The sequence below is a fragment of the Mustela nigripes genome, chromosome 14 (assembly GCF_022355385.1).
Source record: "Mustela nigripes isolate SB6536 chromosome 14, MUSNIG.SB6536, whole genome shotgun sequence".
Classification (NCBI taxonomy): domain Eukaryota; kingdom Metazoa; phylum Chordata; class Mammalia; order Carnivora; family Mustelidae; genus Mustela; species Mustela nigripes.
Window position 1 is genome coordinate 30,713,480 of NC_081570.1, and position 11,473 is coordinate 30,724,952.

The following is an 11,473-nucleotide window of genomic DNA, read 5'->3' on the forward strand; positions in this document are numbered from 1 at the left end:
ATGTTTTCATACCTCCTTGCTGAATGTAGATAGGTACTAGTCAGTAAATAATTGTTTTGATAACATGCCATATAAGTTATTGTATAGCACACTATAGTTTACAAAGTGTTTAGAAAATTATACCATGTTTCTAATATAAGCTTTGCAAAGGATGTGGAATCCCCATCTGTAAACAGATAAGCAAAATGAGGCTCAAATATATTTAAATAGTCTCCCCAAAGATCACAATTTCTAAGCAATAGTGACATGTGAAAAAAGGGAATGCTGCAAAATAATCCAGGAATAACCTCCCTCCATATTTACTGAGTAAACTATTAACTCTTTAGAAAAGCTTTCTTTAAGCTCTTTCCTCAAATCTCCATTCAATCTGTTTTCTCATTTGCCATGTGTAAATAATTGCTGTCCCTTCCATGCATCTTCAGAAATGTTCTTCAAGAAGGTAACCACTAGCCACATTGGCTACTTAAGAAGGTAACCACTTCAAGAAGGTAACCACTAGGGGCACCTGGGTGGCTCAGTGGGTTGAGCCTCTGCCTTCGGCTCAGGTCATGATCTCAGGGTCCTGGGATTGAGCCCCACATCGGGATCTCTGCTCAGCAGGGAGCCTGCTTTCCTTCTCTAGTAACCACTAGCCACATTGGCTACTTAAATGTAATTAAAATTAAATAAAATGTAAAATTCAATTCCTCGGCCACACTATTTACATTCCAATTTACTAGTGGCTACCATACTGGACAGAGCAGATACAGAATATTTCCATCATTGCAGAAAGTTCTATTGGGCAGTGCTGTGCTATAGCTAGAACTTGTCAAAAATCAAGAAAAGCAAGATGACAGAACTGAAAATCCAAGCCAGTGTCTGGTTGGTTTTGAGTGAGAAAGTTCACCGGGTGAGTGGGAAGCAAGCTGACCTTTAGAACAGTGACATCATAATGCACAGTTCACAATGGCTCTAGAACACCTGGGCTCCCAGGTTGCTCTCGCTAACTCATATCTAGGTTCCTGAAGCCTCTGCACATGTAGTTCTTGGAGCAGTTCTCTTATTAAAATGTCAACAACATCTCCTTCATCTTCACCTGTCTGGAACAGCATCGTAGATTATCTTTCTTTGAGCTCGATATGGAATTGGCTGCAAGCAAGTCTTCTGGGAGACACTAGTCCACCTCAGCAAACAAATTTGGGTCTACTAGATAATCTTGCTCCAACTGTGCAAGTTATCCTGGGGATTTTCTTTTTGCTTTTGTTGGCAATAGGAGTATATGCCTTATGGAAACGAAGTATTCAGTCAATTCAGGTCATACTCTTTTGTTACAAAGGAATTCAAATAGTTCTAAATTGAAATTTGGTTATCTCTCTCCTGTCTGTATTGCTGCTACCCAATTTTAAGACCATGCGGATGAGCAAAGGTGAACCCTAATCTCTGAAATTGGTTGAAACCAGGTTAACCTTAAAAACTTGCCAATTAGGTTTTGAGCATAGAATGCTCTTTCTCACAGTGGCCTTTGGCTTGTTTTAGAATAAAATAGATCAAAAAAATTCACAAACTGAGAAGACAGCCTAACCCCAAATTTATTTGATCACATATTCATCTTTGATTTCCTACTATGTGCCAGAGACCATGAGGGGCACCTTTTAAAAGAATAGGCATTGCAAATATAATTGGGATCTTGGGTTTGGCCTTTCTATTCTTACTGTGACATTGTTCTGTAACTGATGCCAAGGCATGTATATTCATTTAGGCATCAAAATATTTTCATTATTTCCTTGTTTTAACAATAGCAGGCTCAATATATATACTGGAGTTCTTTTGGGGACTAGAAGTATAATTGGCTGGGGTTGTCAGAAACATTTAGGATTTTACATACTTCTAATCACCAATAATAATAACTTGATAGTTTAATCACCAGCAAAATAGCTATATTTACAATATAGTCAAAATGCTTTTAGAATCCCAACAATTCTGAGTTGGATAGAGGTTATTTTCATATGACAAACAAGTAAACTGAGGTCCATTGAGTTTCAGTGGAAATCTTAAGGGGGTAGGATTTTAAAAGGACTTTCTTAAGTTTTATTTAGTAAATGCTGAGAGAAGTTATTACTGGGATCATTTTGTAGCATTCACTTTTTTCATATATCACTACTGTCGAGGAATCACGGTCACATGCATTCTTTTAACCTTTCCAAACCCTGCATGGTAGGCAAGGTAGAGAGTATCATGTCTGTCTTGTGGGCAAGGGAGCTTAGTTATCACTGAACCAAGGTGACAGATGATAAAACCTGGCAAATCTGAGATTTGAACCTAATTTTTAGGATTCCAAATTCAAATCTTCTCCAAAATCTTATTTACTATAACCCAACTAACCTAAATACCCAACAAGGATATGTGGGTATATACACATTTCAATTAGCTAATAGAAGACTATAAGGGAGAAAATAAATAAATAACCCACACTATTATCTATAATTCTGGGTTCTGCTCTTGTTTGGTTAATGTTCAATTCAGTTAGATGAATTTGCAGCCCTCCAGACATCTCAGCCAAGAGAGAGGTAGTATAATAAGTGGTTAATAGCACGAGCTCTGGAGTTGGACTGCTGGGTCTCAAACCTTGGTCCTATTACTTGCTGTGTGAATGGAGAGCAACCAGCCTCCAAAAACCCCACTTTCCTCATCTATAAGATGGGTTTGTCAATAGTGCCTCCCTTAGGGTGGTCATGAGGGTTAAAGGAGATACTGTGTGTATAGAAGCTCAGCATATGATGAATACTCAATAAGCAGTGCCAGTTACCATATAAGGAGAAAAGATGATTGGTTTTTAATTTGTCTCCTGACAGGAATCTGTCTTAGGTCCTTTAAAAAAAAAAAAAAAAAAAAGTTTTTCCCTACGACCAGCAAATCTAGTTTTTCTGACCACTGTGTCCTGAGGGAACTTAACATGGAAGTCAGAATTCCTGGATTTCAGTCCTGGCTCTGTCATTCCAAGTATATGACCTTGGACAATGTCAGGGTCCAAACTGGAAGATGTTTAAATGGCTACCCAGTTCTGGGCTGTTTCTACGTAAATAGGTCACTCGTAGACAAAATAACCTCCTAGCACAGAGCCCTGCGTGTGGCAAATTTTTAGCAAATGGTATCTGTTATTATCATCTTGACTAATTAAATGCAAATAACAATCTTTGACCTGCCTATCACTCTGTTTTGTGAGAAAGATCAAAAGACAAAATAGATGTGAAGATGCTTTGTGAAACAGAGGCTTGGCATAGGAATGAGGGATTATTATTACTATGAAGTTTTTGTTTTGTTTTGAATCTGAATTGCTATGAATAAACAAGTAACACTCAACTTCTGTTGTTTTGTTTTAGAAAATACTGTTGTTTATGATCACCCTCTACAAACTTTACAAGAAGGGCTCAGATTTTTTTCAGACTTTGCTGGTCAGCCCAGAAGGAAATCTTCCAGTTCAAGACAATAATCTCTTCCTGTCCTTGGGCCTGCAAGAGAGAATTTTGAAAAAACTTCAGGCAGTGGAAAACAAAGTGAAGGACCTGGAGGGAATGATCATTTCCCACAAACCTGCCACGAAGAGGGATTGCTCCTCGGAGCCTTACTGCAGCTGCTCTGACTGCCAGAGCCCCTTGCCCACATCGGGGTTTACTTCTACATCTGAAATGTGATGGACTCCAATCTTTCCCAGAAAAGCGCTGTTTTTCTCTCATGTGTGTGGTGGTGTATCAATAAAGATAGAGAACTATATTGAAATTACCCTGCAAGGACTGGCTCTCTCTTTGGTAGGGCTCAGCTTCTACTTATGTGTGTGGTGGGGTAATGTAGGGTGTACTACTTGTCAAAAATGGCTCAGAGAGGGATGCCTGGGTGGCTCAGTTGGTTAAGCTTCTCCCTTGGGATCAGGTCATGATCCCAGGGTCCAGGGATCGAGTCCCACATCCGGCTCCCTGCTCAGCGGGGAGTCTGCTTCTCCCTCTGGCCCTCCTCCATCTTGTGTTCTCTCTCGCTCGCTCACTCTTTCTCTCAAATAAGTACAATCTTAAAAATGTCTCAGAGAGGGGCGCCTGGGTGGCTCAGTGGGTTAACCTTCTGCCTTCAGCTTGGGTCATGATCTCAGGGTCCTGGGATCGAGTCCCCTCATCAGGCTCTCTGCTCAGCAGGGAGCCTGCTCCCCTGAGCTCTCTGCCTGCCTCTCTGCCTACTTGTGATCTCTCTTTGTCAAATAAATAAATAAAATCCTTTAAAAAAATAAAGAGGAACAATTGTTATCATTAAAAAAAAAAGTCTCTTGGGACGCCTGGGTGGCTCAGTTGGTTAAGCAGCTGCCTTCGGCTCAGGTCATGATCCCAGCATTCTGGGATCGAGTCCCACATAGGGCTCCTTGCTCTTCAGGGAGCCTGCTTCTCCCTCTGCCTCTGCCTGCCACTCTGTCTGCTTGTGCTTGCGCTCACTCTACCTCTCTCTCTGACAAAAAAAAAAAAAAAGTCTCAGGGGCACCTGGGTTGCTCAGGGGGTTAAAGCCTCTGCCTTCGGCTCAGGTCATGATCTCAAGGTCCTGGGATCAAGGCCCGCATCAGGTTCTCTGCTCATCAGGGAGCCTGCTTCCCCATCTTTCTCTGCCTGCCTCTCTGCCTACTTGTGATCTCTGTCTGTCAAATAAAATCTTTAAAAAAAGTCTCAAGAGATAATGACGCTACTCAGTAGGCTGGAGGCCATAAACATCCATATGGAAAAGGAGAGCCAAACTGGAATCCGTGGGAAAAAAAGGGAAAGTGGGCAGAGAATACGGCCTTGAGCTCCATGCTGAAGAGGTTGGATTAGATATAATAAAAACAGCAAAATAGATAAAATAAAAACAGAAAAATAATAAAAACAGCAACATTTTTAATGATAACAAATGTTCCTCTTTATTTTTTGCTGTTGAAGGGCAATGCTGTGTACTGTCCTGTACAGGTAGGCCAGTTTTGTGCTGGCCTTCAGCCTAAGGGGAAATATGTGGCCTATGAGTCTGTCTGCATTAATTACCCAGAGATAGACAAGGATGGGATGGACCTAAGAGCCACTTTACTTTTATCCAACTTTTATTGATACTTACTCTGGGCTAAGCATTATGATAGTCCTTGGGAATCTGGCCTTTGTGCTTCAGGAACACCCAGTTTGGCTGGTTGGGCAGGTATTTTCAGAACAAGGAGTTATATATAATACAGTGGGATCACATCATCTTGAACTTAGCTGAATTCTCCTTTGTGAATCCCAGCTTGGGGAGGCAGGGAGGTACCTACCTGTCCTTTCACTTGATGAGTGTGTCCTCTGATGGGGCGGGGCAAGGGGCGGGGCGGATGTCCATAGACCATCCCCTCAGTGGGTGCGTCTCAGAGTCCACAAGCCTTATACTGTGCGCATTTTTGCCACAGTAAATGTGATTATACAGTCATTGAAATACTTTGTAACTATCTGACAGCCAAATGAAATATTTCATTTGTGCAAAGAAAGAAGCAGTGATTTATTGCCATGCTGAAGAAAAAGTGACTATGCAATCCAACAGGAGACAATATAACAATCTCCCTGGTGCCATCTTCCTAGGGGATTATGAGGGTAATTTTGATCATAATTTTTGTCCAGTGTACTAGTATCAAAATGCAACCTCTGTGTACTATAGTGTACTCAGTGTAAACAAAGGTCAGTGAATACAGAGTAGGACCAGGAAGTGACACAAAGTAGTCCCGTAAAGGATTACATGGGCAGACAATGAAATGGAAGGCATTCGTGCTTCAGGAATTACCTTGGAGACATAAAAAAGAGGGTGGCTTGGCTGGAGAACAGAAGAATTTCAGGGTGGCTGAAGCCCTGGCTATCTCCTAAACTACAACAAAGAATTTTGGCTTCAGGGTAAGACACTGATCTTATCCTCCAATCAGCTCTAATTCATGATGTGCTGAACAGAACAGATGGAAGTTACCGACAATGTGCGTTATCTGGAGTGTAGGTGAGAAGTTTGTGAACTCTGCCGCTGAAGGAGTGCCACGCAATCTTTTAAAGTCAGTTTCTCAGGGCGCCTGGCTGGCTCAGTCAGTGGCACATGTGATTCTTGATCTCAGGGTCATGAGTTTGAGCCCCACGTTGGGTGTAGAGATTACTCTGAAAAAAATTAAAAGAAATTTGGACAAGTTGAAGTGTCTCACTTTTTGCCCTGTCTACATTTCAGTGTCTTCCCTTATAGTTCCAGTCATCTTGTCTTAGTTACGTCTCTGGGGTATTTCAAAGGGAAGTGTCAGAAGAAGGGCCTAGACAATAGACTGATGTCAGATAATGAAGGCACTTAAAGGTCATACCATATTGTTGGAAATGGATCACTGTAGGCTTTTAGACAGGGGAGTAACATAGATACGGTATTCTGTGTGGGAGACAGAACAGAATGAACTAGATGTAGAAGATAGAACAGGCTGGCTGCTTCTCTGAGGAGGCACTGTGGTGGTAGAAACTGAGGGAGCCACCTTGTTTCTGGTTCTCAGCTCCCCAGAAAGGGTGTGTAATTCACACCACAGTCACAAGAGATTGACACGGAGTATTCATTCCCAGCGTGGGGGGTGGATCATTCTTAAGACCGAAGCACTTAGGTACAAGGCATCAGTTAAGGAAATTCGGACACGTGGTAAGAAGAGAATTAAGGCAAAATGGAGAAAGGGCTTGGGAGCTACTTTAACCTTCAAGTTGGATGGAGTAGATGAACTATCCTACACCAGCGTCCACCACTCTACAGAGGAGAGTCCTTATCCTCCAAATTCAGTCGGTCTCCTCTGGCAAAGCCCTGCCAATAACCTGTTTTGAGTCTCCCATTTCGATCTTCACACACATCAGCCCTTCTATTTACAAACACTATCTTTCTTTTTTTTATTATAAAGATTTTATTTATTTGGCAGAGATCACAAGTAGGCAGAGAGGCAGGCACAGAGAGGGAGAAGCAGGCTCCCTGATGAGCAGAGAGCCCGATGTGAGGCTTGATCCCAGGATCCTGGAATCATGACCCAAGCTGAAGGCAGAGGCTTTAACCCACTGAGTCACCCAGGCGCCCCCAAACACTATCTTTCTGCACAGGGGAACAAATGATCACTTTCCCTACTTCTCCTTCCACTGATACCACCTTAGGCAAAACCCCCCTCATTTCTCAACCGGATTCTCAAAATGGCCCCTTAATTGGACTCCCTGCTTCCGTCTCTGTCCCCATTCAATTTATTCTCCACCCAGTGAGCAAAGAGATATTACTTCTCTGCTCAAAACCTTCCAATGGTTTCTTATTTCACTCTGAGTAAAAGTCAAGCTCTTAACTGAAGGATTGTGCATGTTGAACTGAAGGATTGTGCATGTTGACGTGATCTGCCCTCCCCCTCCTTCTTACTCTCCTCTTTCCACACCCTCTTACTCCTCAAATATGCTAACCTTGTCTGGCCTTAGGGCCTTTATTTGCTATTCTCTGTGGCACACTTTGCCCACACACCCATGTGGCTTCTTCTCTTTCTTTGGGTTTATGCTCCAATGTCAATCTGAGAGGTCTGCCTTGACTATTTAAAAAAATCTTTTATTTATTTATTTGACAGACAGAGATCACAGGTAGGCAGAGAGGCAGGCAGAGAGAGAGGGGGAAGCAGGCTCCCCGCTGAGCAGAGAAGAGAGCCTGATGTGGGGCTCGATCCCAGGACCCTGGGATCATGACCTGAGCCAAAGGCAGAGGCTTTAACCCACTGAGCCACCCAGGCACCCTTCCTTGATTATTTTAAACTCTTTTTAAAAAAAGATTTTATTTATTTATTTATTTATTTATTTGAGCGAGAGAGTGAGAGCAGGGGGAGGACCAGAAGGAAAGAGAGAATACCAAGCAGACTCCTCACTGAGCCTGGAGCCCAATACGGGACTTGATACCACCACCCCGAGCTGAAATCAAGAGTTGGATGGCCAACAGACTGAGCCACTCAGGCACCCCTTCCTTGACTATTTTATATAAATAAGGTGCCCCTCATGCCAACATGGTGTATTCCCCTTTCCCTGCCTTTTCTGCCCAGCACCTATCACCTCCACTTTTATGTATTTGCATATTATCCATCTTCCCCTCCATCTACCCAGCCCACTAAGAATGTAAACTTCAGGAGACAAAGTTCATGTCTAGTTCACTGCTATATCCCAGGAACCCAGAACAATGCCTGGTACTTAGCAAATACTCATCATTCACTGAGTGAACGAGATAATTCCAGTCTTCACTTTTAGAAACTTCTTACCAGCTCCCTCTTCCCTTCTCTCTTCAGACATGGTGACAGATAACACTGTGACACGTTTCTCCCATTACAGGGAGCTAGTAGCTAGTCTTTATAGAGCCAGACACATTGCCAAAAGCTTTATATGATTTTTCTCATTTTTTCCTCACAATAGGAGGTGGTAAGTACTATTTTTTTTTAAAGATTATATTTATTTATTTGACAGAGAGAGAGATCATAGGTAGGCAGAGAGGTAGGCAGAGAGAGAGGGGGAAGCAGGCTCGCCGCTGAGCAGAGAGCCCAATGTGGGGCTCGATCCCAGGACCCTGAGATCATGACCTGAGGCGGAGGCAGAGGCTTAACCTTCTGAGCCACCCAGGTGCCCCAGTGGTAAATACTATTATTCTCATTTTACTGATGAGAAACTGATGCACAGAGAGGATAAGTAGCTTGCTGATACTTGGTGCAACTGTGACTGGCACTCAACCAGCCTCATTCTAAATCTGTGCTCTTAGCCACAGTTTGAGGCTTTTGGACAACTGCAGCAGGATGGAGCTGGAGGGACCCAGACAGATGAAGACAAGAAGACCAAAGAGGGCATGGCAACGACACACTAGGGAGAGAGAATTTTGAAAAAATGTTTATCCCCTCATATTTTTACGTTGATATTTAAAAATTTTCATCATAAGGGCAGCTGGATGGCTCATTGGGTTAAGCCTCCAACTCTTGCTTTCAGCTCAGGTCATGACCTCAGGGTTGTGAGCATGGAGCCCCGCTGGACACGGAGTCTGCTTGGGATTCTCTCTCTCCCTCTTCTCCCCAGCCCTGGCACTCCCACTCATGCACACTTGCACATGTGTGTGCACTCTTTCCCTCTCTAAAAATTAAAAAAAAATTTTTTGTCATCGTAAATTTATTTTATTTTTTTAAAAAAGATTTTATTTATTTATTTGACAGACAGAGATCACAGGTAGGCAGAGAGGCAGGCAGAGAGAAAGAGGGAAACAGGCTTCCTGCTGAACAGAGAGCCGGGTGGGGCTCGATTCCAGGACTCTGGGATCATGACCAGAGCTGAAGGCAGAGGCTTTATTTAACCCACTGAAGCCACCCAGGTGCCCCATCGTAAATTTAAATAGTTGCAATAAATGTAAACTCTGGCAATTCCAATGACAATTTGAGATAAAACTTTTAAATCACTTTTTATAATGTAGGCAACAGACTCTACATAACAATGACCATCATCATCCATTTAAAATGACACAAATGAACTCTTTAACATTTGGTAATTCTGTATTGTTCTTTCATCATCTCTAAATTGTATTATTTTCTACTCCCCCATGTTATCCAAAGGTAATAATTTTTATGTTTCAAAGACCTTTTATTGATCGCTTATTCCTGATAAAAATATGTATTAAGGGAATTTAAAATTTTTTCCTGTCATTGCATAGCTCTGAGTATCAGAATTCTTGCGAATTGAGTAGTCATTACTATTATCTTTAATATACACCTGCTCAAAATGATACAATTATTAGTTTTGATAATACACAAATATAAAAGGTAAAGTTCTACTGGAAATGCTCTCTCAGTGAGATGGATGGGGCCTCCCCACCAATTAATGAATGTATCTAAATGACTATTTCTTACAGTTAGATGAACAGGGTTCAGTTTCAGTTTTCCCTTTCCGTAGACACAGTGCCAAGAAATACTACTCACATAAGTAAATGGGAATGCTGGTAATTTTGTTGTAGAAATGCCAATCAAGGGGCGCCTGGGTGGCTCAGTGGGTTAAAGCCTCTGTCTTCGGCTTGGGTCGTGATCTCAGGGTCCTGGGATCGAGCCCCACATGGGGTTCTCTGCTCAAGGGGAGTCTGCTTCCTCCTCTTTCTGTCTGCCTTTCTGCCTACTTGTGATCTCTGTCAAATAAATAAATAAATAAAAGTTTTTTAAAAAGTTAAAAAAAAAAAAAAAGAAATGCCAATCAATTCTTTGGTTTCCTTCTGAGTGGTAAGCCAAAAGTCAAATAGCTCTCCTTCATTCGCTGACAGGTCAATTAGGTCTACTACTAATTCTGTTGAAGGCAAAAAACCAAAAACCAAAACGGAAACAATCTGTCTAGAAAAAGAATGTTATCCTGTCATTAGAGTCCTTCACTTTCTCAAGTGATTTTTAATTATACTGATTACTTTCTCTTAGAGGCATTTAGGAAGCGTCGGGAAGTTGGACATGTTAATTTCAACCATCTTTCGCATTACAATATTACTGTAATTTAAATATATTTTAGTTGCAGCTGCAGATTTAGCTCAATTTATTGCAAATAATAATTATGCAAATTAGCAACGCCAGTCTCTTCGACAAACCAATTAACCAAATTAGGCTTTTCTTTGGTGAGAAAAATTTTTCCCTTTTCAAGTCAAATAAATGTGTTAACAGGTGTTCCCGTCACCCCATTTCACTTTCCAATTCCAAGATAAACAGGGCCCTGGGCTTTAACATGAGTTTGTCCTTAGAGAAGGCAAGGCCCTTTCAGTTTAGGTGTTTTTAACCTATGTTTTCCCGGTTTGCTCCAGAACACACACTCAGGCAAAATGCCACCCCCACCTTCACCTGGCGTTGGGGGGAGCAAAGGCGACGCCTTTAAATGAACATCTGGTCACTACCGCGCACTCTCCCACGGACCTGCACTCGGAACACCCCAGTGGGGTCCAAAAGCCTGCCCTTTTAGTCCCTATTCCCGCCATTAGGTATCCCTTTGGCTCTCAGGTCTCCCGGGCGTGGGCACGGATCGTGCTTTCCAGCCGCGTCAGGGCCGGAGCGGCGGTGGCCGGGTTTGTGTCAGCCCCCGCCGAGTCCGGACTACCAGCGGGCTCGCCTTGGCGGGCTAAGCCAGGGCGAGCCCCCGCCCGGATGCGCCAGCCGCCCGTGAGAAAGCGAGAGCTCCAGCGCCCTGCCGGCCCCAGGAGGAAGGCCGGAACCCCCTCGGCCGGCACCGGGAGGGCGAGGGAGGGCAGGGGAAGAAAGCTGGTGTAACGCAGCTCAGCGCGATCGCAGCACGCCGCCGAGCCGGGACTGGCTGAGGCCGGAACTCTCCACAGGGACTCCGGCCGGCCTCGGGCCGGAAGTGGGGAAGGCGCGATTGTCCTTTTCCGGCCGAAAGTAGGAGGCCCTGGGGGCGCCGCCACGGGGAAGAGTGTTGGTGAAACACTGCGGGGTGCGCGGAGGGGGTG

General features: G+C 43.4%; 1 protein-coding gene across 1 annotated transcript; it reads left to right on the forward strand.

Moving 5' to 3' along the window:
* Positions 1 to 1,047: 1,047 nt before the first annotated feature.
* TMCO2 (transmembrane and coiled-coil domains 2) lies at positions 1,048 to 3,671 on the forward strand. The gene is made up of 2 exons (XM_059377072.1): positions 1,048 to 1,293; positions 3,360 to 3,671. The coding sequence occupies exons 1-2, from the start codon at positions 1,048 to 1,050 to the stop codon at positions 3,669 to 3,671; spliced, it is 558 nt and encodes a 185-aa protein (XP_059233055.1).
* The last annotated feature ends 7,802 nt before the right edge of the window (positions 3,672 to 11,473 follow it).

What these genes read in the sequence shown, in the direction of transcription:
- TMCO2 (XM_059377072.1), top strand. Translation starts at nt 1,048, where the DNA reads ATGTCAACAACATCTCCTTCATCTTCACCTGTCTGGAACAGCATCGTA. An exon ending in GAAGTATTCAGTCAATTCAG is followed by an intron (nt 1,294 to 3,359) that starts GTCATACTCTTT and finishes GTTTTGTTTTAG; the next exon opens with AAAATACTGTTGTTTATGAT.